Below are 27,480 nucleotides of genomic sequence, written 5' to 3'. Positions count from 1 at the left end.
TCTTGGCTCAGCTAAGTAGTTTAGCTAAAGTTCTTGTTTACACTTATACTTGTGTATTCACATTAAAATACAGTAGAGTGCTACATCTGAAACATTCAGTTTGAAGTTTAAGCTGAAGCAATAACAAGAATTGATGTGCTAGTTGAAACTGAATCACTGAAAGGCTCTTAAATGAGTGAAGATGCATAGTTACATAGTATTAGCCATCATATGAGTTTTACCTGCTGTCATTGGCCATTCAGCAAATAAAATACCCTTCACTGATGACAGAGGCTGGTGTTTATCTGGCATGTCGCATCAGGTTTGTGCTTTTTAACATCCTAAGATACCATGAAGATAAGCTGACTATAAAACAGTCAAGCATTTCTTCTTTGTTCTCCTCACACAAAAAGAAGTGGGTTGTTCACTTGCCTGTGCAGTCTGAAGTGCGTACACTTGCACACATCACATACGTTATGCAGTGCTCCGCTGCATATAGTCTAATCTCCCAACACTTTGTGAATACTGAGAATATCAGTGAACATAACTGAGCAATATATAAATTTGCTTCTCTGGTGAGTCACTCATTCTTCATTCACAGCTGATGACAGCTCAGCCTCAGCAGGATGGCTGGGGGTCCTTTGTCTGAAAGGATATTGTCACACAATGCTGCCCCCTATACTGGAGTATGAAAGGCAACTGCAACAGCAGGCCTTTATTTATGAAACTGAATTCCAATTCACAACATAATCTCTCATGTATATTGCATCTGTTCATTCTCCTCGTTCATGTACAGCAAAAGATGAGTTTGCTTAACATGCAAAACTATATTAAGACATTTTCTTGATTATTTTTGGCTTAGTTAACTCTTTAAAGCCTGAACCATGAAATAACTGTCAGAAAATTCAAAGTTTTTGAGTATTTGGTGGCAAATTATAAATATATCAATCTGCATATATGAGTTTTAATAGTGTCACATAGCTACGTTGTGTATTTAAAAAAAATGTATTTCTTAAAAATGTAAAGTGCAATTCATTTAGATTTATAATAGTTTAATAAGTGCAAGTATAAATATCATATATATCATGTTAAGTATTGCAAATGAATGTACTGGTTTGGAGTTGGTAATATAATTTATATTTTTTTTATAGATATGTAAAGTTACTGTGTGCCTGTTTCTTTGTTTCTGTGTTTGTCGTCATAGGTTTTCATTATCCTCTGTACGGTAAGACGGCAGGCAGGGAAGAGTCGGAGGTGACACCACCCGGCAGAGGAGGAGCGGTGAGCAGCAAGCAGAGCAGCGACTCATCCTCATCCTCAGCCATGGAGCTGCTGCAGCAGCAGAGCCATCAGTATCACGGAAAATCACCTGCTGTGAGAGGCTTTACTGCCACATCCACACTGCAGCTCACAGCGACACACTTCTGATGTTTGTTTTCCTTCACACGACACAGATCTGATATCTTCCTCAGACAGGAAAAACACCTCAGGGAAAGATAAAGATGGGGGTAAAAATGGTAGACTGCTTTGATTCCACTCTGCATTTAAAGCAGTCACTCATGAAGACCATCACATAACATCAGCGCGGCATAAACATGCCTTATAAACCCCTAAATAGGAAACTATTGTGATGACCTCAACACATACATGTGCAAAGAAAGTTTTAGGATTATTTTTATAATCAGGTTATTGTTTTGTTTTTCCTTTGCAGACAAAGCAACAGAGAGAGAGAGGAAAAATATACTAAAAGCCCTGCATGTGGGTGTCCCACAAATGATTTGGTTCGTAAAGACTGGACTTATTATATTAATAAAGTTCAGCCTGGAAACCACGAAGTAAAGCCGGCAAAATGTTGACTGTATACGTTAACTGTCTGGTGGATTATATTTCTATTCCATTAAATGAGTATTTAGATGTGCCCTAGACAGTTTTAGCCTTTGTGAAGTTTAACAGTTAAAGAAAAATAAAATAATTTGAATATTAGCACACTTACAAATCTCATTTTTTAACAAATTTAAGGCGCATATATTAAAGCTTAAAGAACCAAAAATGTTTTACAGTAGCCTGCAGGTAACAGGAGAAAAGCAGGAATCAAGTTGCTTCTAACACAATGTACGCAACAAAACATGCACAACTTTTGACTTTACTTTTCGACTTCAGACTGACACTAAAACCTATAGATGCTCCTCCTACATCATGGTTTGTGGTCCACAGGCTCTTCCAGGATTGGTAAGGGTATTTTGGCTAGTCTGTAAGTGGTGACTGCTTATCTCATATATAACATCTCCCAACCTGAACTTGGATTTTACTCATTAGCTTCTTATTATAGGCCTGAATATGTGTGTATTTAAACACTATCACCATGCAAACTTCTTAACAAAGGCATGACTGTTTCAGGATGTCTTGTCTTACATGGGTCACTTCAGAAGGCAGAAACAAACTTTTTGCTGTTTGCTGAAAAAATCATAGAGATACAATTTTGCAATTTTTTTCTTAAGCTTGGCAAAATTAGCCAAGATAATTCTTGATTTGATTTTATCAATATAAAATAACTTCTCTTGGCATGATGTGAATGTAAAAGATCAAAATAGTGATCACATCTAAAATCTTATGGAGACAGAAAAGTGAAAGGCACAGTGTAAGTGTGTGTGTGTATGTCTGTATGTGTATGTGTATGTGCGTGCGTGTGTGTGTGTGTGTTTGTAGCCTGGTGAGAAGGGATCCCCTGAGGGAGAGAGAGAGACGGAGAGAGAGAGGAACCATGTGTCATTCGCCCGACACCTCCACACACACCATCACACACACCTGGGTATGAGCTACAATCTGATGTCAGGACAGTACGACATCTACCAAGGTATGAACCTGCAAAACAAACGCAGACACTGTTTAGATAATGAAATATGCTATACAAAGTAACATGTTACTGGAATCACATTACATTTTTCTGTAACATAGTAATCACATTAAAGTTATGGTGTTACTTGCATTAAGAAAGTTCTTCAGTTACCTACAGGATTGGTGGATTTCAAAATAAAAAAAATCAAACGTGCATTTTTTTCCTGCACATGCTACAACTAGATGACTTCACACCATGTGCAGGGAGGCAAAAATTAGTTGAGCGGTTGCAAGTTTTCAGGAGTGGACACATCAATAATACTTCTACTCTAATTGCACAAAACAGGTGAGAAGCTAATATTAAAGTGGAAACAGACTAAAAAGCTGAAAAAGCTGTTGCTAACGTGACTCTTTTTGCTGATTTTCAGCTTTGTTGTCAACCTGATGTTTGTTCTTAAACACTGAAAACATATTTTGTGTGTTTGTCCTGGTTAGGATAGAGATTTGTATCATTGTGTGGGGCTATAGCCTAAAGTGAGATTTAAGCTTCTGTGATAAATCTATGCCATAGATGCACCATAACCACAAACCTTTCTGAATCCCCGTGCTTTAACTTACGCCATAACCTCACATGCATCTCCCTAGAAATGTAACAAGATGTCACATTAACAGAGATTGTAATCAACTGTGATTGGCTCATCCTGTAGACAATGGATCAATTCAAAGAGAGAATCTTCAGCACCAAGTAGTGTATTGGCAGTGGAACTGCAGAGCAATGCATGCACACAACACACACATGGTGGCAACAGTGTCGGCCACTTGAGTGTACTACGACGTAGGCTCTAAAAAACTTAAGTCACACATTACTCTCATACTGTTAATTGGTAATTATCTGACAGTGCATCTCAGGCCATGCAAAGCATACGTGATGTCACAAAGGAGAAGTTGTATTAGATAAATGACTTTCTTCAGGTACCAGCTGAGGAATGTAGTTCATTACCTGTTTCAAAAAAGTAAAGTACTGTGTAATACATTACCTTTTTTTGAGTAACAACTCCAACATTGATCACAGCTGACTTTCTCTTCATGTTCCTATTCCTATGTTTTTAAGGGTTGAGCTCCAGGTCGCTGGTCTCCAGTCAGCAGGTGTCAGGGCACTCCTCAACTGGTACGTTTGAAACACACACTGAAATTATGTTAAAGCTTCACTGGTTCCACCTGGGAAACCAGGGTAAATGGACCAGAACATCTTTAATACATAGACTAGACAACTTTGTTGAGACTTCCTTGTACAACTTTGATTGAAAAGGGTGGAGCAGCATGGACTCATTGTTGGGATACTGCTCTTTAGTCTCTACTTCACTGTCTTGAAAGATCCTGATATACTGCACATATATTTATCGTGTCTGCCTGTTTTTATTGTTAGACTTTATATATTGCTTTAGTTCATTTTTTATTATTTCTTTTCATGTACAAGTTCTTAAAAGAAAGGTTTATGTCACCCTAATAAGGAGACAAATTAAGCACAACTGCTGCTTAGATTTTTAATGCAGATTGCCTTCAAATCATGGAAGCATTTTCTAAGTTAGCTTGGATATTAATACTGTAAAAACTAGGCCCATTTTTGTATTAAAGCTCTGGCACACAGAGTACTGAAGTGGCCAGGGTGTTGTTTTACTGCTGAAATTACTCATCATTTATGTGCAGAATATCCTGTTCTGCTCTCAGTGTGGCTCACAGACTCATAAATTATCTACCAGGTTTTCATATCATGAAATGAATTGGCTAAAATTTTCTCTCATAAAATGCAAACTGAGAGCAAAACGAGCTGGACAATTGTCTCATTTTCATGCCGTCTGCCAGGTCAATAAATCTAATATCTGAAACTTCTCTGCTGGGAATAACAGCTCTCTGCTTATTCGGCTGTGCGACACTCGTACCTCGTTGCTGAAATTATCCTCCAGTAGATCATTACCCTCTCTCCAGTGTTTTCCATATACTTTCATAAACCATATATCACCATGTTTGCTTAAAATTGTGAAATATTCCAGAGGGAACCTGACAGGCAGTTAAAAAGCTTAATGTGATGATTACAGTACTGCTGCAAAGACTGCAGTTGTCTATAAATGTAAATTGCTGTGAAATAGAGGAGATTAAGAGCAGTGATGGCAACAGTGGAGGCACACAGCTGCAGAGAAATGAAGAATATCCACGTTTCTCTGTAGAATCCAAAAACAGGAGCAATTTGTAATCTTCCTGGAGTGACATCTGCAGATCAGGTACCAATTATCTCTGTTTTTCCTTCAGGTATTAAAGAGTTGTTCTTTCAAGTAGTTTTTTGTAACACAAATAATAAAATGCCCCTTAAAAGAGATCCTATTTCGATTTTACTGGCTTTCTGTTATATAAATATACTGTTGCAAGGAGATCCTTAATATGGTCATCTCAGGCACATATGTCCCACCCACCTGATGTTTAAAACTTATTTTTGTAAGTGGACAGTAATCAGGAGAAGGCTGGCTTAAATGTGCCTCTTCTAATCATCTTTTCAAGAATTTAGCAAAAAAGTTCCCGCCAGTATCAGCATCTTATCAAATGCTGTATTAAGTTATATTGAGATATTTTCAGGATGTGTGCTACTCATTAATTTATTTTTAGCTGCTCCCACAGAAATGGGTGTTGCTTCAAGGTTACACTGACTCACTGTGCCATCTTGTGGTACAAATTGGTACTACACGAAAGTAGAGCACAGCCCCAGTTCAGCTTCAGTTGATATCTCTTCAGCATATATGTGTGCGGGTCATAAAGATGTAGCAGTTGAATCTTAATGTTCTTTTCAAAGCTTTAGTTAATTCTGAAAAGTTTGAAGTTGGTGTTAAGCACAAGAATTTACAATAAGTACCTTTAACGGGAGAGTCACCTTCAATGAACAGGAGTGAAAACATCTTAATGTCACACAGAGGATGAACTGAGGGGGTTGGTATAATTTAAATTTGATTAATCATGTAAAGTGACTCTATTAGCTTTAAAGAATAAAAATACAAAGTGAAACGATCATAATCTGTCCTATTTATAGTTTACATGATTCAGTGTCCTCCGAGAGGAGGAAGAATTTTTATGGACTATAACAGCTATTCATGCAATGTTAGGGATATCATTAACATGAGATAACAACAAGTAGATGTAGCCAGTTTTATGGCATGTTTACACATTAAGAAGCAGGTTGTCCACCCTGGTTCTTGAAAAACATGACAGAAAGCACAACAATGCTGCATTCATTTCAATCATAGCAGTTAATAAACAGTGTTTGTTATTGAAATTGTGTTGTCACCTGAGCGAAATCTAAACAGGAGGCCTGACTGTTTTCACCCAGCACAGATGCATCTCTACTACTGTTCAGCATAAATCCTAAGTGTAGTAAAGTTTGCCTTTTTTTTTCCTGTCTCCACAGACAGCGAAGGGAAGAAGTAGGACCATGTGACCACGTCTCACATGAGGAATGGCAGATTTATCAGACATCAATTCCATGGTGTTGAATAAGCTTCGCCTCGCTGAGAGGCAGAGAACAAAAAAGAAAAAAAAAAATCAAGAAAAAAAAACTTCTTTCATTTCTTACTAATAAAAGAAGAACCACTTTTATAACTCATCACAGAGGAACTGATGAGCTGACAGCAGGACGGGAAGCAGGACCAGGACCTGTTTGAGGACGAACTACCTGTATAAATCCAGAATCACTGACTTTTAGAGCTTTTGGTTTTACAGAGTTTTGACAGAAGCAGGCGGCATGTACGAAACAAAACATCCCAGAGCGCCGTGCACTCAGCCCAACCAGGGCTGTGGTACTTAACTTTAGAAATGCACAGTTATTGTCGTGTATTATGATGATGATATGACTGAATGTATTGATGATGACTTACACTTTACCACATTAGTGTGGATCTGTTTTGTTTTTTTAAATGGGACAAAAACAGCATTAGGAAGCTAAAAAGTCTATTATTATCCTTATTATTCTCATTATGATTATTGAAGTGGAAGTCCTCCTCCCTCCATAGTGCTGACGCTACATTTGTATTACTAACCTGTAACTTGAGCGTAACCATGTTGATTGTATTGTCTTTATGTGAGAGTAAACCTTCACATTGACCTGCCTAGTGCCATGTAGGAACCCAGTGGTGTATATATTCTGTACAGATTCATGGCAGAGCACTAACATGCTTTATCGTACACTATGTTGATCTCCATCAGCCGTGTATGGGAGCAGAGGGCAGAGCGGGGACGACCGGCAGGAACAGAGCCACTGTTTATCTCGCTGACTTCAGTTTATCTGCAGCACATGTGGTGATGTCATTGGTTAGACTGCACACGTAATGAATACAATCAGTTCGCCCCAGTTTGTGCTTCTTATAAGTGGCAGTGTGCCTGAGGGATGTTAGCGTCTGTGAAATATCTTCACACCTACTGGATGCACTTTCATTATTTGCGTACAGATAGTTTTTCAGGTGTGCTATATTTAGGCCACTGTTGAGTGAAGTATAAGTAACAGATGATTTCTTTTGAACGCATTGCAAATCTACATCTCATGCATCTGAGATTTGTACATCAGAGAAGGACATGGCCACTGTGACTTCCTTTACTTTTGAAGCCTCACCTTTACCATTTTGGTCCCCACCATGTTAGTCTGTTTGGAGTTCATATTTGGCCTAGGGAGTGGGGTGCTAAGTTATCAGCTAGCTAGTTACATCCATAGACTCTAACAGTGCAATGCACAGACACAGATATCTGCTAATTAGTGCTATATAAGAGAAATTTACATAGCACTAATTACTAACTATAACTTAAGCACAATTTAATTTTTTTTGCACGAGCATGTCCTGCGCAGCAGGTCATACAATGTAGAATGTATATAGAGTTTTGTTAAAAATGTTTCAAGTGGCACCAACGGCACAAACACAGTTGAGAGATCCAGTTTAGAGACTCCGATTAGGAGAAGAGGTGAAGGCTAGCAGACAGTGATCAGGTACAGCTACCTGGGTTGGCACACCTGCCAGCCTTAACAAAATCCAAAGCTGAGCAGAAAAATAGATTCATCCCTTATAGAGTTCTTGTGAAAGAGCAGAATTAACTAATCTTATAACTAATTTTTTTGCAGGAGCATTGATTCATTTTGGAGCTAGCCTCCAGCAGCTATTAGAAAGACTGCAATTCAACAGCAGCATCGCATGCATGTTTTTGCATGCACGAGCAAGCCAGACTGATAAAACCAGCGAAAACAACAGTGTTTAGCAGCGGCTATGAGTAATATAGGGATCGTGTTTTCAAAAGCTGAATTGTTTTTTGAAGCATGCTCGGGGTCCATCTAACTGAAGTTCTGGAGCTCGCAGTCATGTCAAATGCAGATTACTCTAAAAGTCTATAAATAGACTAAAAAATGCAAATTAGAACAGTTATAGTTTGATCTACTGTGAAAGATCACATGATATGTGACATGATACGTCTAATCTGATGAGCTCAAGTTAAACAGCTTGGAAAGAGCAAACTTCAAGGCTTAATGTCAAAGTGATTTTGAAGTCAGATGTACAGACTGGGGCTTATAAATTCTGTTGTTAAAATACCTCTCTGTGAAGGATAAGTCCAGTGAACGTTTTCCTTTCTAATGGAAATTATTTACAATAACCTCGAGGCTGTCTGACACACGGTATTTTCACTCAGGTAAAATAGTGAGTTGATGGCAAAAAACCAAAAACACTAACTGGCACCGATTTGTTTATCAAATGGAACGACTAGATGCAGACTGTGAACTTGGGGTTGACTTCTGTTTCATTGTTATTCTTTTGTTTTTTCACATTGTGCATTAAATCATTGACTTGCATGAGATTCTGCTTAGTTTCGATTACAACATTTTGCCAGCTAAACAGTTTTTAGATGCATACAACAGAATATTTTAAGATTCTTGGGCTCTAGGAAAAAATTAGTTGGTTTGATTACAATATTTATTTTCAATGACATTTACAGTGATAGAAAAGTTGCCAGAAATATCTAATGAGATCAAATCTGCACTCAAATAATGAAAAGTGGATGCACACTGGAATGATCCTTTTGTTGAAATGCCCACATTTGTATTGTCAGTGATGACTGTGGGGACATACTGTATATGTGGAGTGCCACAATCCTTCGCCCTGCTCATGCTCTTGCTCCCATGCTTTCTACAAGTTAACTAGCTCACAGCAGAGTCCCTGATAGACACAAAGGTCTGACTTTACCATTGGTGTTGTACCACTGCCAGCTTAAATAAGGTTCAGTAGATGCATGTATGTTTACGGATGATCCAAAATTTGTTCAAAACTCACTGGAGAACTACTGTCAGAGTCATAATGTTTATATCTGGCATATGTGCTTAAAAAAAGACGAACAGTAGACCTCTGATAGGCTGTTTCCGCAAATATAGTTTCAGGTTGTCAGTCAAGCAAATAATCCAAGGCTTATTTCACCAGCCCTCTGATCCAAAAGCCTCTGGATGGTCAGCTATTATCAATAGCCACCATGTCAAGAGGATTATGGCCGAGAGTGAGGGCCAGTTAATGGTTTCGATATCAGCTACAGACTCAAAACAGTTCCAAGTATGACAAGTATGATCTCCAAAAATTTGGAAGTACTGACTAATGACTATTGGTTTAGGCTAAAGACATGAGTAGCTCAATATCACAGTGCTGCAGTATGTGTATTTGTGTGTATTAATTAGACAATAGCCTTTATATGAAAGGTGAATCAAATAGATCAAATATCACAGAAAATTGGAGATCACAAAGTAGACACAGCCATTAGATTAAATGGACCCCCTATAGAATTAACAGAATAATCATGTTTTAACAAATGAGCACTCAACAAACAATTGTGACTATAACCTCGCCAGGAAAGTGTGCACTGGGGTTATAACCCTACTGAACAGTAGGGGGCTTCCTTTTTGTATAATTGTATTTATTATAAATAACCTCTTGTGGCCCCTTGACTGACAACATCATCCCAGTGGTCTACCTTGTCTATGAGTAGCTCTGCCTCACTCACAACACCTTACCTGCATAGTATCAGTGATCATTCTATTACTTGAATATAGTGCTATGAACTCTGTTTACAAGATGCTGTCAACTTTTGGGAGACACAGTGTTGTCTTTAAAAGGCTGCTTGGTATGTTCAATTCATCCACCTGGTATATCCAGTTATTCACACACTGAAAACGTACAAAAACATGAAACCTGCTGTTGCTTTTTTATACTGTATATGCCTTAATTCATATGTTTGGCAATCATGATTAAAGGATGTTTATATACATTTTTGGTCAGTGAAGGTTTTTTTGTTTGTTTGTTTGTTTGTTTCTTCAGGATATTTGTGTTTCAACAGCATGTTGACCATTGGCTTTTTAAATGTTTGAAAAATAACTATGTGAAAAACAGTTTTATGTGATGAAGTGTAACACCTTGCATATGACAGGCAAACATCTGTCCTCTGTAAGGTACAAGTGATTTATAGGGTCCTGTTGGAAAACGGTTAGAAGATGATACTAATAGTAATAATACAAGAAAAAAATATTTCAGTTAATTCATATTAATGAACAATCTGTCAGTCATTCAAAATAATACATGATTATTTGACATGGTTGAAATTAGAAGTTCGGTTTAAGTGTGTTGCTCTTTGCTTACTTGATAGTAGTAATCAAGGTAATTAATACTAACTAAAATTAAACTAAAATGAAAACTAGACTTGAAAAAAAAAATAAAAAAAAATAAATAAATAAGTGAAACGATTTTGTGAACTTGCAAAAGTAACTTTGTTTAAATTCAGCATTAATGTTAATTTGGTTAAAAAAATTTGTTATCATAACCTACCTGAGGCCTTCATGTACAGTGGCCCTGAGAGGCCAAACGGACTGCAACTTAAAAAAAGACCAGCAATAAGAAAAAAGGTTGCAAAAGCACACAAAACAAAACAGAAATAGGAAAACTGAAAGCAGTAATAATAAATTCCTGCAACTGGTCCGTCGGGTTATTGTCTCCCCAGAAACACTTCCCTTGTGCTTTTGGAAGTCTGTTTGTTTTCTATTTCTGTTTTCGTTTTTCCTATTTCCGTTGTCGCTTTTGCAGCGGGTTTTTTTTATTGCTGGTGTTTTGTAAGTTGCAGTCCGTTTGGCCTCTCAGGGCCACCATATTCATGGCTGTGGTCAACAAGGACTGTCCAAAACATCACCTTCAGCACATTCCCTCCATGTGCTAACATAATGCTTTCAAAATTAACATTTTCAAACTATAGAAAGTAAATTTAAATAAGTAAACCCACGCTGGAAACTAAATGAAAATCAGTTATATTAGAATAAAAAAAAATCTAAACTAAATTACAAAATACTCAGAAAACACAAAACTATAATAACTCTGGTAGTAATAGCAGACGTAGCAGTACTAGTGGTAGTAATAGTAATAGTAGTAGTAGTGGTTAACTTTTACTGCAGTTCCACCTCCAACCAGCATGAGGTGCTAAGAACTCGGGCGCCTTTATCATCACTTCCTCTTTGAAAACAAAATGGGTGGCGCCAAAGCTTGACAACAAAGCGGCTGTTTGCTGCCTGTAACGGTCGTACAGTTATTCTTTATGTAAAATACGTTTCTTTACCTTGACATCTTCGTCAAAAATCAGCTGAGCAGCGGCGGGAAGGAGAGTTTTCCCATTTTGAATAAAAAATTTTTTTTCACTTCCCTGCTGTACAAATGTCAACATGGCTGCGAAGACTGACCAACTTCTCATCGTTCTGTCCATTCTGGAAGGTGAGCGATTTAAAGAGCTGGATGTCCTCCGATAACCCTCCTACACTGGAGCTACCAGCCATATTTGCTTATATGTGACGTGTTTGACTCGTTGGTACCACAACTGCAGCCGTTTAACGGGTGTTGTTAGTCCCATGGGGAAAAGCCGAACCTGTTGCTGCTGCAAGTCTTGGTGGTGATCTCAGGTCGGTTGAATTAAATCCAGGCTGAGGAGGCATTAAGTGTTTGCTGTTCGAATGACACGCCCTAAGCTGGTGAAGCAGCTATTCCTGTCACGGGGGACAGTATAGAAGCCACGTTAATGTCATTTATGCTGAGAAAGCTTCTTACACCTATGACTTTCTATATCATCGTTGAATTTGCAAGTCATCACGTTGTGTTGGTGTTTTGATGAATTTAGGCTTTCAGAGATAATGCATCGGTATTCTGATTTGTGACTCAGCACACAGCAGATAGGGTGGCCAGGTGCAGCACCCCATGTGGGAGTTCACTGCTTTCTGTCTCTTGTCCACCTGTTTGGCCTTTGTTGGCCTTTGTTGGCCTTTATATGATTTCTTTAAACTGTTCTTTTTACAAGGTGGAGTAGTTAAACAGCATACATCTTTAGTGACATTCACAAACAAGAATCAAATGCAAAAGTTTTAAATTATTTCGAATTAAAAGGCCAAATTTACCATGACATTAATCGCCAGCTCAATTAACGAATAAGTCATAGTCACATATTGATTTATACTGACGTCATGATCATTTAATACAGCTACTTAGATGGTAAAAAGTAAATGGACTGATTCTTATACAGTGCTTCTCTACTGTGTACATCAAAACCTTTTGATGTACACAGTAGAAAGTGGGACAAAGTAGAGAATTGATCAGCATCTGTGTAACCAGTGTGTCGGAAACACAATTAGGAAAATAACACTTTGTGTCAATCCCTAGGTCGTCACTTCCCCAAGAGTCCTCGGCTCAGTCTGGTGGTTCAGGCAAGCTTTGACGGAGAGCAGCTGGCCACGGATCCTGTAGAGCACCGAGAGCAACCGCAGTTCAGCACTGAGCTGGCCTGGGAGCTTGACCGCAGGACGCTGCACCAGCACAGGTTAGATATCATGTGTTTTTGAAACTTTTTAATCACATCCTGGGCTCTATGAGCAATTTAATATTTTTGATCTCATGATACAGCTGTTATTTTCATCATATATTTATACAAAAGGTCTTCGTCGTTTTCCAGCCCTGGCCATGTCTATCTTTTATATTGTCTGTTCTGTCAATACACACCTTGACTCCACCCACTGTGTTTAGCTGCGATGCTTCTTTGCTACATGCTTGTAAACAGTGGAAGCATAGCACATTCTACTGGATTTACTATGTGATGACACGACTGTTTTTTTGAAAATTATGTTGAGGTTAAAGTTGTGGTAATGTAAAAATCTAATTATTATTATCTAATTATTTAATTAAGAACCACAAAATACTAATATGAGAACAATTTCCATTAAATTACAGTAGGCTGAAAAGATTGACTGTAGAGCTGCAACCACATGCCTCCATAGACTGTATATAAAAGATGGACATAGCCAAGTACATGTAGAGTTACTTGGAACTGAAACCTTGGAAGAAAAACAACAACAACCAGGAACCAAAAAAGGTTTTTGATGTCTGTACCTAATGCTCTGCCTCTTCACAACTGTACAGAGGCTGATTATTGTTATTCATTTTCCATAATTCACATGTTTGGACTTTCTTAAGACTTAAGTCAAAGAGGTTTCTGTTGAGCTGTAACAAATGTTTATTTGGCTAGTTCATGATTCACTGGTTATTTTCTCATTTAATCGTTTGGCTAATTATGTTTTGTCCTCGTTGCTCAGTGTGTCTTTTTTCTTTTTTCTCCTCACTTCCCAAATTGTTACAATAGACAGCTACTCCTCTCTGAGCCTGGCCCTGGTGGAGGTCTTTTCCTGTTGAAAGGAAGTTCTTCCTTCCCTTTGTCCCCAGGTGTTCGATCACAGCAGTTTGTCTGACTGTTTGGATGTTCTTTATAATACTTTTGATTTTTTAGGCAGCTACCTTTTGAAGTATTACAGAAAACAAATTTTCTCTCAAACCACAAAAAAACTTTCTAAAGTAGGGTTGTGAAAATGTTAGCTGAGTCACACTAATGCCTCTTGATGGCCTTGTCTCTTCAGACTGCAGCGAACTCCCATCAAGCTTCAGTGTTTTGCTGTTGACCCTGTCAGCAAGAAAAAAGAAAGCGTCGGCTACATTGTCCTTGACCTTCGATCAGTTCAGGAGGTCAAACAGGTGAACGTCTTCTCTATCTGCCTGTTCAAAGGTGCGCTGGTAGAAGATTCGATATGCAGGGCTGATGTTCTGATAAATCTGTTGTGTGTATCAGGAGCCGCGCTGGTATCCACTGCTCAGCAGTAAGTACACCAAACAGAAACCTTCCCTCCTGCTCAGCATGGTGTTGGAGAATGACAACAAGCCCTCTGAACCTTCCCCTGATAGGTTCAAAGCCAAGAAGGCCCCGCCCCGACAAGGTGAGCTCTCCCAGCTCTCTTTCTTTTGTTTTCACCTTCCTTGGTTTTATCTTTTCTCTATTTAACTGTATTACTTGTGTTTGATGGTGATGAGCTGGAACAGTCTACATTTTAATAAACTATTTTTCTTTCTGAAGTCCAGTCGGACTCTGTGCTGAGTCATCACTGCTGTGCCATATTCCCGCCTTAAAGAAACGTAAAAGAATCAGGGCAAAAGACAAAGCTTGGGGTTTTTTTTTCCTTTACCATCCTTCTATAAAGTTACTGCTTACTGTTTAGGTTTTGGTCACCCTTAAATATAAAGTGTGAGTAAGAAGAAAAAGGTCCAGATGAACACTGACTCATGTTTGAAATCTAAGAAGGGAGAATAGTGGGTTGGCAGCATACATGGAGCCTAAATCCACAGTTTTTAATGTGTAAAATCCGTCTCTATTTAAACCGGGCATACCTAACCTCCTCCAGGGTTCTAGATGTGAAAAAAAATAAAATTTTTAGAAATTCTTGTCTTTTTTTCTGACAATGACAGACAACTCCAGAGCTTAGCCATCATTTTGACAGATTAGTGTACTGATGGTGGATCTGTTGTAACTTTTACTGACATTGTAAAGAACAGTGGTCTGATGGTCTGTCTCTTTCATAACATAACATAGCATTAGTCATGTGTTATGTTAGTCATTACAGGGTCATAGCTGCAGAAGGAGCTCAGACTGTGGGATTTCCTTTCTGTGAAGTGAGCACTTGTAAGATCATAAAGTCGCACATTCAGAAAATTGAATCTCATCTTTTCTCTGGGAAAATATTCCAAGTCTATAAAGTTGAGCCTCGAGCTGAAGTTCACTTAGTTCATATTTGCCTGTTAAAGTGCACTGACTGTGAGGGCTTTGTGTTTTGGCTGTTACTGCAGGGGAAAAAATCATAAGGGAGCACTCAGTCTATGTTTCTGTTTACGATTTACTTATGAGGGTGAAGAACTACTATTCTATTACTCATTACATTTAAAACAAATATAATATTTTCATTAACTCCTAAGACCCGAACTATTCCACGGCATGCATTTTTAATTTCTCTTTGATATTTGGACACATTGGGGCTCGATGAATGTAAAAACAAAGAATTACCAGATTTGTTTTTTTTTTTTACCTCATTTTTGTTTTTAAGAAAAATAAGAGCCACATATGAGGATATTCGTTTAAAATTTTGATAGAACAGTAGCAGTATAATGTCCTCATAAGTGGATATCAGGCCCTTGTAGAGCAAAATTGACTATTTTGGTCTAAATAACCCAAAATGTGGACGCCAGGTCCTAGGAGGTTAAGATTATCACAGTTTATACTTTGTCTAAATGCTATGTGCCGCTTTTTCGCAAGATTACATACACAAGTGGGTAATTCAGAAAATGAATAAATATATTTTTACTGAGAATGGTTGGAGCTATTGATTATTTTACTAATTGAGTAATCAACTGATTATTCCGTCGATTAATCGAGAAGTCAGATAAGAAATGCTTTTGTTTTATTAATAAGAAATAATAAACATTCAAAAGACAAAAAGCACGTCTTTCAGAATGAACTTTTCATTGTTTTCTATTTTAGAAATTGTAATGCTTTAAAGTTTAACTGCATATAACGTCTGTCAGAAAAAATAAATCCTTTGATTGTATTTATGTGCCATATTAAAACGTAATTTTAAAAAAATAAAATATATAAATATTAGATATTTTGAATAAATAAATACTCAAGTGCAGTCAAAGCTAAATAAAATAAGATATGTAAGCAATTTGTACTCTTGCTTCTTGGAAGGTTTTCTGACATTAATATGAGGCAAGTTTTTGTGTGCTTTTGACAACAAGTTAATGATGTAGACGTAATAATAATTCAGCGTTCTACGTAACAACCCTCAGGTCAGTGGTTCAGAGTTTGTTGGTCCATGTACATTTTTATTGGCTTGCTGGGAAAAAAAGCTTTTATTTTTATAAATATTTTTTATTCAGTTTTTAAAAATATGAATGCAGTTTAATTAACACAGTATTTCATTTTCAATCCAAGGAATTGAAAATGCCCCCCTGTAGCCTCACCCCTGTATGCTGCAGGCATCGCGCCACGTAAAATAAGACGTCTGTCGTCAGTCTTCAGGAAGCTGTGTAATTTAAACATCCTTTCAGACCAAGTTAACATTCATCTGCATATTTTAATACAACCTCTGGAGACTTACTGCAAATTTATTTGCTGTGTAAACCAAACGACAGTGGATGGAGCAGCTACAAAGTTCCTCATGTCAGAGTTTGCTGACCAGGTGGTTTGATGAAGGACGTTAGCTTTTTCCCAGAGAAGGTTTTAATGATAATTCCAGGATATTTTGGATGCTAGAAACACGTTTTCTTTCACTCAATCTGAGCTCACTTTCTCAGTCTTAATGTTGTCAGATGTTTTATTCATGCGTTGCTCCTAAATAAGGTTCAGTTGCAGGTCTGTTTTTAGTAACAAATGCGAATGAAATGCTCGCCTGCTCATCGTTTAACACAACGGCGTGCTAAAGAGCCGTGTTTTTACCTAAGCATTTAGTTTATTGTTGCAGCCCTAACTCTGAGTCCTTTTTGCTGCCAAGCTACTGTAACAACCTGTTCTGACATCTCAGTTTGTACACTTCACATCTGAAAATGTGTCTGAGGTGAACATTGCTCGATTTAGAGTTAAACTTCTGTTCACACAGTTCCTGGTTTGCAGCCATGATGTCTTGCTTGTGGTTTTGTACAGTCTCACTTCAGGCTCAGCTCCGGTTCTTGTGTAAGCGTTGCTCTGCTACCAGCAAACATCAGAGAGGAATAATTGGTGGTTTCAGTGAATAAAAATAAAACTTGTGGTTTCTTCACATCTGCAACCTGTAAAATTTTTGTTTTTGCTCTTTTATTTACTGCTTGTTTTGATCTCCTTGCTATGCTGGTGTAGGTTCCTCCTCGGTGACCGATCTACTCCCAGAGAAGCTGGAGGCCATACTGATCCCAGACCAGGGATACCATCAAGTAGGGCCGGCAGATCTTTGCACCGACATGTTTGTCCTTTCTGTCACCGTGGCCTTCGCAACCAAACTAGAGCAGGTAAAGACCGAACTCTGACCCTGATGCCTGTCTGATCACGTCAGACCTAAATGTTGAATTGTTATTGCTTAAGATAATGTAGCCAAAGTGATGTCACACCCACAAATTTCCAGTATCTGGACTAAAGTTTGATAACAGAAAATGGAGAAACACTCTTTTTCTTGGCTCGCTCGTATGTTGTCACTGCTGCATGGGTTGTTTCTGTTTCCACGTGTCAAATAATGATGATAAACCCAGCTGACAGCATCCCCAGGCCTGCTATTTGGGGTCATCTAAAGGCACTCTGGGAGAAGCTGAGAAAAGTATTAAAGAAATAAAAGCACAGCAGTTTTCTCAGAATGACTTCTAAAATATGCATGAAGAACATCACAGGTGGTTATTGTTGTTGAAAGATTATTGCTTCATCTCTTAACTGCTCCTACAGGGACTGCCTCCTTTGGAGTGTCATAATAAGAGAGCAAAGACACTGAGTATCTCACTGCCAAATTAAACCAATCTCTTCTCCAACCATTGCAATTAGAATTGTTTTCACATTACACGCTGCGCAGCATTAGTTATAAATCTTAATTAATGTGTAGTTGGGGTGTTTTTATTTTATAGCTTAATGTAATAGCAATTTGGCAGTAATTCTAATCTTGAATGTTTAGTATAACTATTAATTAATGTCATGCATATATTAAACATACTAAAACTAATAAATAAATAGGAAAAAAAAATGGCTGTGGTGTCAGGCGCCCAGATTAGCAGTTGCTTTTAAATGTAAAGCCAATCCCTGCTGGCCTACAGCCTCTCCCACAAGATGTCTGCAGGTGGCAATAAGAGCCCTGCAAAGAAACGAGGGAGAGCTGAAGCTGATAACCAAATGACGTCCCAGAAACCCGAAAGCAGAGCGGGTGAGAGAAAACAAAGGAACCTGCAGGCACCCATTAATTATCCTTCTACTGGTTCACCAATGGGAGCCATTTTCAATTATTTCATGCGCTGTAGATTTTTTGACCAAAAGCTCTGGTTTTTATAGCAAAAATAAAGGCAGAAAAGTAATCGTTTTATCCCCAGAAGCCAAAAATGTAATTAAATGGAAATCCAATTAGTCGACCAGCCCTGCAAAGAAGAAAGGAAGCGCTGCATGGCTCTGATGGCTGATGTGCTCTTCAGTGAAACAGATATAAAAACAGAATTCAAGAAGTACTAGCAGGGATTCTCTATAAACAAATAAATGAATGTCATATTGACAATAACTCACTGTTGAATAGCCTGAATGTAATCAGATTTTTAATTTAAGTTGACGACTGTGTTGCAGTGGTTTGCACTGCTACATCACAGCAGCTGTCGAATCCAGCAGCTGTCTTTCTGTGTACAGTTTGCATGTTCTCTTTGTACCTCTGTGGGTGCTCTCTGGCTTCTCAGGCTTCCTCCCAGTCAAAACACGATGTGATCCCACATTGGTCATAGGTGTGTCTTTGAGCCTGAAACTGTCCAGGGTGAATTCTGCCTCTTGCTGGATGACAGCTAATTTAGGCTTCAGCCCTCCGCAACCTTGACTTGTTCAGCAAGAACTACCATGAGTGAAAGAAAGCCTCTGGTCATTGAAATATATCTAGAGAAGTAAATCTTGAGAAATGTTCTGTAGGGGAACATGTGGAAGGACCATTAACACTTGCAGCTGCCCGTTTTCTCTGTCAGTGTACTTCAGGGTCACGCAACCGAGTAAAGTCGTTTGACTTTTGCTAACATTTTCTTAAAAACTGTATGTTTGAGTTAACTATCGATTAATTAACAGTACACTTCAAGTATTTATTCATATTTAACTTTAAATGAATGCTTTTTATGAAAATCTGCAGCTTCTGTGGGAGTTAAAATTGTTATAAAAAACAGTTCTTCAATAAAATAGTAAAATATATATAACTCTATAATGTTATCACACACATGCACACACTCGTATTTTACCATCATGCTGACTGAAACTGAAAAATCATCTTCACATGTACATGTAGACTTTAAAAGAGAATCCTTTAAAACCAGAAATGTTTTTGTTTCGCTGTAGTTGGTCCCCAGCACCATGAAACTGTCAGCGGAGGGCTCAGAGTTCTTCTTCTACTATTCTTTACTGGGGAATGACATAACCAGCGAGCCTTTCCACAACCTCCTGAGTCCTGACTTTGAGCCAGAGCGTGCGTCTGTGCGCATCCGCAGTAGCAAACAGATCCTCAAAGCCTTCCTGTCTCAGCAGCCCAGTTTACAGGTGAGTGCCTGACTGGGAGCTCCTTCCTCCCAGTTACCTGCTGTGTACCTGTATGTCTTAGTCCTTTCTCTTCCTCAGATCCACCTGTGCTGTGGGAATCACTCTTTGGGCAGCACTGACATTTCTCTCTCAGCTCTGGCTGGTATTTCCACGGATCTGGATAACAAAGCAGCGACACTAGAGGGAGCCTTTCTCCTGCAGCCTCCGAAGCGAGTCAAGCAGACGCTGCCTGCTCTGCCCACCGACCTGCAGCCGACTCTGGGAGTGGCTGTAACCCTGAGGAGGGAGGAGGTCACACTGCAGGTAAATGAAAACAAGTACTCAGAGTTTAATTTCTAAAACATTTATGATTGTGATGTTGTCAGCTCTAAATTACATGAGATGAATGAAGGATGAATCTTTGCACTCACAGCAATTTGGAGGGAGAGCAGAACTCTGCATAGAGCCTCAGACTAGATTTCATGTGTTTCTTTACCACTGTGATTTTATAACTTCCTGATGCATTGGTTGTTTTTGTTATGCTTTATGATGGACCTGAGTTGTTGTCTGATTATCACACTACATGTCATGCTGCATGGTCTTGTGTCCTTTCAGCAGTCTGTGGGGAATAAAGAGGCTAGTGGAGCGCTGTCTCCTGCTGTTCCTCCTGCTGAACAGAGACCTCGAAGCTCTTCTCCAGTCCATAAGCCTGCAGGGTCTCCTCCACATCCTGGTCCTCGCGGTCCTCCTCTCCCTCCTCCTTCATCTCATACAGAGAGCGAAGCAGAGAGTCTGCTGGATGAGCTCCGGCACGGCAGAGAGCCGACAGGATTGGCAGGTAGGACTTAAAATAAGCAGCTGTCATTTTCACACGAGAAGTTTGAAAGGTTTAGAGCTGAAGTTTGTTCACTGGTGTCCAGCTACAGATTTGGAGGCTCCAGCATCGCTGCCCAGACAGCCTGAGGCTGCAGCGGATGGTGGAATGTCATCCGTCAGTGTTTCTGCTCCCAAAGTCTCCATCCCCCCCTCCGCTCATCACTACTGCTTCTCTCTGGACCTTCGCAGCCTGGGAAACCTCAGCTTACCCCACTCCATTGCTGCTATGCTCAGGTGAAGCACTTTATCTGCTCTCAGCTGTCAGAATGAGTTTTTCCACATACGGTGCTGTGCAGAGATTTTAGGGAACTTTAGATGTCCACATTAATATCTGTCAAACACTCGGCAGCATTGAGCCTGAGTCAGGAGGAAGCATTTTAATTTCCATTCAGTTTTATTTACATGGTGCCAAGCATTAGAAATTGCAGCTTGTTTACAAAAACAATTTAAAAAAATTATGTCAATTGAATTGATAAGAATTTAGTGATTCTGATGCCATTATTGATATTACTTGATAATTCATATCCTTATCGATTCTCACGGGGTTCTCATTGACTCCGCTTTGAGAGTCACCACCATCACTAAGCAAGATATCGAAGACATTCGATTCTTGCAAATTAATTGCATGCTGTGGGTCGAAGGTTTGTACTTGTTGGAGGTATTTTTCCTCTTTTTTCTGAGTCATTACTGGTTTTACTTAAGTATTTACTGGATAAATTAATTAATTACACAATGTGATGCATTAGTTTTTTGTTTCTCTGTAAAGTGACCTGAAATGGATTTTCTCATAGTTACATTTTACAATATAAGGCAATAGGCCACACCCCAACATACCGGCACCTAATGAGCACACACATGATCTTTCTCTTAGTATGTAAGCACAACACCGGCAACACAAAACAAACATGAAAACCAGCACAAAGCGATCGCCACAGTGATTCTACTTTAGAAACATTAACAGGTAGAAACTGAGGCTATAGCCTGAGTGGTCATCTATTTGTTAGCTGTTGAGGTTCAGGGTCTGGCTGCTTGACTGGGGTCTGCATTCACTCAGCTGTGGGGTCTTGGCTAGCTTAGTGTTAGCATTCTGTCTGTGCAGGTGTTTGTAAACAGCCAGATTCGTGTTAGCATCATAATGCAGTTGTTTCTGTCCTGGATGCAGTTTGCACTTTACCATCTCGCTCTAGTCTTTTAGACCAATTTTTAAAAAAAAATGAAACGGCCATATCCACGTTATAGACTATACCACTATTTCTCTTATCTGGCACACGAACTGAAATCAGCTGATTGTAGTGCAAGTGCAAGTGGAACCGATAAGTGGAATTGATAAGCAAGCAGACTAACAATTACAAGGAATTGAACTATTCCCATCCAGCATAACTAAAATTTCTGGGCCTAAAGTTGTTATTAATGAAATACACAAATTATTTGCATTAAGAACCTACAAATCCTGTCTGCCATGATTTCGGTCCCATATAAAAAACAAGCCCAGTTGCGACTTGCAATCATGCAATGCTATCAGTGCCATTAAACCTGTTTAAATGTTCTCAAAACCATAAGCTGTAAACTACCTGCTAAGTATCTTGAAAACTGGGTTAATGGGTCCAGTAACGATTTTTAATTGTTAACATGTACAAATAAATGTACTGATTTTACTTTTAGTGCTTTAAAGGTCTGTATAAGTGTGGATGGTTAATGTATCTACTGTTCAACATAGAGGAAGTAGTTTTCCTGCATTTTACTCACAATCATCACTTCTAACAGTTTATTTTAAAAAATCGGTTATAACAAACATGCCTTTAAAAAAAATTATTATCCTAAGATTTCATGGACTTCTGTCTGGTGTTTGATTGAGATAATTTTCTATTAAGGAATCCATCCAAATATTTAGTGCAGTGGTTTTAATTTTATCTGTTCATTGATGGTTGTATATTTGTCACACTTCAGGTACTCATACCAGTTCTTCGGCAGTGCTGCTCCGATCATGACTAACCCTCCTGTGGAGCTGCAGAGGAACATGGAGGTGTCTCTGCCTCAGTCCTACTGCGCCTTCGACTTTGCTGCCCTGCCACAGCAGCTACAGGAAACCTTCAGCAGGTAGGGAAAAAAACTTCATTCTTCCATCAAAATTTAAAGAAGTGCAGCTATTATAGCAACTGATGGACCCTGTTTTTAATATCATGCTTTAAACATATGGAAGGAGATCAAATGTTGATCGCAGTTAAATAATTCACTTTCATTCAGTATCAGTAAATATTATCAGGAAAAAATATTCAGTGTAACTTACCTTGTATATTTATAAAGGTCCAGTGGTGATATTTTTAACGATAACACAGTAAAACATAAATAAGTGCAAAGAAACCATCTCACCTTCATACATTATTTAAACAAAGCTGAGCTGTCGGGTTTATCGTTGGTTTGCTCTTTGTCCTCCTGCTTGAGGGATCAGCTCTCTGACTCTGTGTCAGCCAACAGGCACAAAACTCTTCTGATGGAAAAATAACTCCAGACCTATTATAATGGCAGCTCGAATAGTGTTTCCTTTTAAGTTATCATCTATAATTATCTTTTCCTTTTACTTCAAAGTTTGTTTTTTATGACAGTATAAATGACATAAATGGGTGAAAAATTAAAGGAAAAACCTGAACGATTGAACCCTTCAGTGATTTACTTTTTCTTAGTTCTGCTGTAGAGAACATTTTGCTGTTATGTTTTGTGACACCTTTGAGGGAATGGTCACTGCAAATGAACATGATGCCCTTTTTGTATTTTTAAATCCTGTCCTTGCAATCAGAGTTGTGATCTGAGTGCACTGTGGTGCCAAACACATTTTGCTTTTCCAAAAACAGCTATATAAAATCTTTATAGCCTCCTTGTGTTCATGTGAATCTTTTATCTGATTATTTATTCATTTCCTTTTGTGTTATTTCAGTTATTACATTATATGTAATAAAGTATGACAATGTGTAATTATGACAATGTGTAAGGTAGGACAGGCAGGGGAAAAAGTGTGTGTGGGGGGTATAATAATAGGTTGGAGCACAAATAGAAATGAACAATGTATCGACACCTGCTGCACCTGTAAGAAAAACAAACATACAGCACCTGGAACACAAAAATGAGAAAATACACTAATCACCTGTCTTCTTGTAGTGTGAGTGTGAAAGAAAGAAAGAAAGAAAGAGAGATGTTTATGTGTATTTGTCACGAATTGACTTGATAATGAGGGTGGGAAGCTGCAGTAACAACCCCACAAGAGCAACAGATGGAGATGGGACCAGGGCAACTCTCCCATCCAAGACCCCGAAGAGTACTGAGGACCCAAGGCCACACATCACTGCGACATCCGCGCATCCATCCAAGGAGGAGAAGGATGGAGGCCCCAGATGGGGTGCCCAGGGCCAAAGGGTGAGACTCCCAGAGGCAATAGGCAGTGGACCTGCTAGAGGCCGGCCACCCTGTTACAAGTTGAGAACACAGCCACCCAGCACGCAGCAATCCCCCCCCACCACCACCACCACCAACGAGAACGACCAAGCTACCCTGACTCACGAAGGGAGCGGGCCAACGGCCACACCAGAGCATCCAGTCACGCAACCTGGAACCAACAAGCACCCACATCCCAGGGAGAGGCATAAGCGTCCAGCAGGGAGCGGTGACCATGTCCCACAGGGTCCGGGGCTCAGCCATGCACACACACTCATAGACCACTCACTGTCACATGCACACACGTTGACATCCCACCTTCGAGATGTCACCGATGACATCGCCCCACACCAGCAGCAAACAGAAACACCATGCAGTCCCCTGGTAGTCACCTGGTTTTTCTTTCTTTGTTATTCTTTGAGGAAACATTTTTAACCTGATACAGTGTTTCCATAGAATCCGATTGTATTTGTGGCAGTAGTGAGGCTGGGGAACATGTATACGGATGTGTTTTTGTGAGAAAGATGGCTCACTCGTACTTAAACTGGATTCATAAATAATGTTGTGAACAGACTTCAGCTCCACAGTTTTGAATTGCAGCTGGCGATAGTTGTCCTTGTTCTCTTATGACGCCTCATTGATCTCAGTGTAGCAGCACGAGCTGTCCTGCTACAGCTCATACTCCTGCAGCTTTGTACATGAATGCCAGCTATGCTTGATGAGATGAGCTCCACTTTTTAAAGTGAACCGGTTGGTAACAAATGTCCTAAAAGTGGTTTGATAAAACAGCTTTTTTTAAAAAAATAAAAAAAATCTCACAGCAGAAATTAAGAAAGAAAAAAATGCAGGAATGTTCATTAGTTTGGTGTTAGTTCAGAAGAAGTGTTAAAAAAGCAGCAGGGGGATTTCATGTGTTTTAACTGTGTGTTGTAGAGTTCCTCTGGTGGTGGAGGTTTGGCACAGAGATACAACCAGCCGTGACCAGCTGATTGGACGAGCCTCCATCCAACTGTCTCAGCTGTTGAGCACTGAGAAGAGCAGATTCCTGGGATCAACTGGAGAGCAGTGCTGGAGACAGACTCACCTGGACAGGATCCCTGTGGTCCAAAAACACCGGTAGAAACCAGACTGACTGATGGATCACGTAATGATGATTAACCTCTGTTTAACAGCTGCATTTCTATCTGTCTTTCAGGCCTGGTGAGAAGGTGGCAGAGTTGGGCTACATGGCAACGCTAGAGGACCTGGGATTGGTTAAAGCCACAGAGGTCATAGTGTCTGACTCATCACAGGTGAGAGAGCAGCGCAAATAACAGCCAGTATGGTGCATCTTCCTTTCAACAAGATAAAGAACAAAAATATTCTGGATTTAGATGACCTAGGTGTGTTTTAGTCGATCCCTCCATGCAATATTTTTCACCATCACCATCTTTTACTTGCTGCACCATCTGTGGTACAGAGTGCTATTCTATAAAAGCTTCTTTCAGTTCATAACTCTCCAACATGATACACAAAGTATTGGATGTGGAGTCACAGCTTTAGTTGATTTTATAAGGTTTAAAGGATTTTTAAGCACGTCATCTACAATAAGTGCCTTTTAAAGAAACAGGATGTAAACCTTTGTTTCAAAGGATAAACTGAGTGCCAGGGTTTGAAAAATATGTTTTTAACTGAGTCATGTTCCAAAAATAAAACTATATAAACACTGTTGAGCTGGGAATGTGTTCTGCTCTAAAAACAGGCTTTTTCTGTCCATGCTAGTTTTCTTTTAGAGATAAAAAAAAATATCGCCTGTTCTTTCTAGTCTTCTATCACCACAGATTACTTGGAGTAAAATGTTGTTGTTTGTTTCTAGCTCAACTAGATCACTTTTGACATGTTTATTTTCCTACATATCTACAGAATGAAGTTGCACCTCGCTCGCAGCCATCCTTCCACCCTGCAGTGCCCAGACCTGCAGCTTCCAGCCTCCACACAGCGCCACTGGGTCCTACAGTCCCCAGAGAGACTCTAGAGTACCGCACAGCCCTGGAGCTGGAGATGTGGAAGGAGGAGCAGGAGGATCTGTTTGATGATCAGGTAACCACTAGCTCCATGCAGCTTATTGGATTCTTACAGCGCTCAGATATTTTCTTACTTTTGCCAAAAATTGAACAATTTTTTTCCCTGTAGGAGTCGACTATTATATAACGTTTATAAAATATGCTTGTTTTAGCTGAGGAAGAAGGAGCTGAGCCACATGCAGGCGTTAGCAGAAGAGTGGAGGAGGAGAGACCGAGAGAGAGAAGCTCTGGTCAAGAAGAAGGTGGAGAGTCTACACCCGCCTACACAAATTCACATATCAATATATGCTTACGTTTTACTGAAAGGTCCCTCCTGCTCACTTCTCCACATCTGTGTGTGTTTGCAGGAGGTGGAGTATAACCTGCTGGAGGAGCAACTTCAGAAGACTTTGTCTGATCTGGAGAGGAGAGAGAAACAGTTGGCTGAGGCTGAGCTGGAGGTCTGATTCTAGCTGATGACACAACATACAGTATCAAAGGCTCATAATATTCATACAAATTATTGTAATGGTAATTCTGTAAATGTGTGTTTTAGTGTGTTGTCAACACTTGCTTGATAGAAGGAGGACTGTAGACAGAAAATTGATCATCAGACATCACATGAAGTGTTTGGATCATTGCATCATTCAGTAATTTATCAGCATCTGTCATCATCCATCACCTCAACCGCTTTATGACTTTTATGCCACACATTGTAGCACCATCTTGTGTACAACGTTATATATAAAACCAATTCTTCATTCATTCCAAATGCTAATAGCTCACACTTCAAAAGCAGCTATCAGTAAAACTGTACTTTTTGTAGTTCTTGTTTAACATAGACTAGAAATTATGTGGCCATTTCCAAAGTTTAATCTTGCCCCTTTATAGCAGGGTTTGTTATTATAGAAAATGTAAGCATAACAAAGACACTTCAATAAATCTAAAGATACAAGTGTGTGTTTTATATTTTTGGCTCTTTTAAAACACTTTTAGTCAGAACATCGGCTGTGCTTATGTTTAAAATGTAGATTAAAGGTGAAATGCTGCACAGAAGTCTTCATTAAAGCTTCTCCAGGGCTATTTTGACCATAGAATGTATGTAAAAGCCTTTTTCTTAACATTTTTAGTATTATTATCATAATAATATTTTTTTTCTGAGATCTCTTAAAGACCCCATTTAAGCAGACCATTTGACTCTTGCAGTCAAAGTGTTCATTGGTAGATTGTAGATTTTAGCTCTCTGCAAAATGTAATATCTAAAAATGTATTGATTATTGAGAATGTGAAATGCATGCAGTCTACGTATATTTCACACATACAAAGGTAGAGGGAAGTGACCAGGCAGTGACATTCACTCTACTCAAGATTATAACTGACCAAACCGTTTCTCTACAGTAAAGTGAGTGCATCTCTGTTTTCAGACTCAGAGGCTGCAGAGGGAGCTGCGGGCCGAGCATGAGCTGACCCAGAGGGAACTGCAGGAGAGCAGCAGACGACTGCGACAGGAGTGCGACCACCGGGTGGCGCTAGAGAGAGAAAAAGTCCGACTGATGGAGGAGGAACGAGCCCGTTTACTGCAGCAGGTAGAGATTGAGGATTAATCTGTTTGACTGATTCTGATTGTAAAGTAAAGTGACTTCTTCTATTCTTTTCTTTGTGC

The 27,480-nt window shown here is 39.2% G+C and overlaps 2 protein-coding genes across 5 annotated transcripts in view; both read left to right on the top strand.

Moving 5' to 3' along the window:
- The window catches only part of znf608 (zinc finger protein 608), a 66,046-nt gene extending 55,906 nt beyond the window's left edge, over window positions 1-10,140 (top strand). For both annotated transcript variants that reach the window (XM_084945808.1, XM_084945807.1), the window contains exons 6-9: window positions 1,184-1,353; window positions 2,686-2,833; window positions 3,926-3,982; window positions 6,266-10,140. In XM_084945808.1, coding sequence (XP_084801934.1) covers window positions 1,184-1,353; window positions 2,686-2,833; window positions 3,926-3,982; window positions 6,266-6,285 — 395 coding nt within the window. In that variant the 3' untranslated portion in view covers window positions 6,286-10,140. The remainder of the gene's footprint in view (window positions 1-1,183; window positions 1,354-2,685; window positions 2,834-3,925; window positions 3,983-6,265) is intronic.
- Window positions 10,141-11,368: 1,228 nt separating this feature from the next.
- Window positions 11,369-27,480, top strand: part of cep120 (centrosomal protein 120) — a 32,359-nt gene continuing 16,247 nt past the window's right edge. The window contains exons 1-16 of one of the 3 annotated variants that reach the window (XM_084946630.1): window positions 11,369-11,624; window positions 12,561-12,717; window positions 13,805-13,919; window positions 14,014-14,158; window positions 17,104-17,252; window positions 19,297-19,494; window positions 19,573-19,797; window positions 20,092-20,311; window positions 20,394-20,583; window positions 22,297-22,446; window positions 24,709-24,891; window positions 24,971-25,067; window positions 25,678-25,854; window positions 25,991-26,080; window positions 26,186-26,278; window positions 27,242-27,403. In XM_084946630.1, coding sequence (XP_084802756.1) covers window positions 11,576-11,624; window positions 12,561-12,717; window positions 13,805-13,919; window positions 14,014-14,158; window positions 17,104-17,252; window positions 19,297-19,494; window positions 19,573-19,797; window positions 20,092-20,311; window positions 20,394-20,583; window positions 22,297-22,446; window positions 24,709-24,891; window positions 24,971-25,067; window positions 25,678-25,854; window positions 25,991-26,080; window positions 26,186-26,278; window positions 27,242-27,403 — 2,400 coding nt within the window. In that variant the 5' untranslated portion in view covers window positions 11,369-11,575. Of the gene's footprint in view, window positions 11,625-12,560; window positions 12,718-13,804; window positions 13,920-14,013; window positions 14,159-17,103; window positions 17,253-19,296; window positions 19,495-19,572; window positions 19,798-20,088; window positions 20,312-20,393; window positions 20,584-22,296; window positions 22,447-24,708; window positions 24,892-24,970; window positions 25,068-25,677; window positions 25,855-25,990; window positions 26,081-26,185; window positions 26,279-27,241; window positions 27,404-27,480 lie in introns of all 3 variants that reach the window. The other 2 variants (XM_084946631.1, XM_084946628.1) reach the window with 2 other exon arrangements.

Source organism: Perissodus microlepis, chromosome 12 (assembly GCF_051167445.1).
Source record: "Perissodus microlepis isolate ML-2025 ecotype Zambia chromosome 12, ASM5116744v1, whole genome shotgun sequence".
NCBI classification, from domain to species: Eukaryota; Metazoa; Chordata; class Actinopteri; order Cichliformes; family Cichlidae; genus Perissodus; species Perissodus microlepis.
Note: the sequence above shows the minus strand (reverse complement) of the source record. Positions and strands in the feature narration are given on the sequence as shown.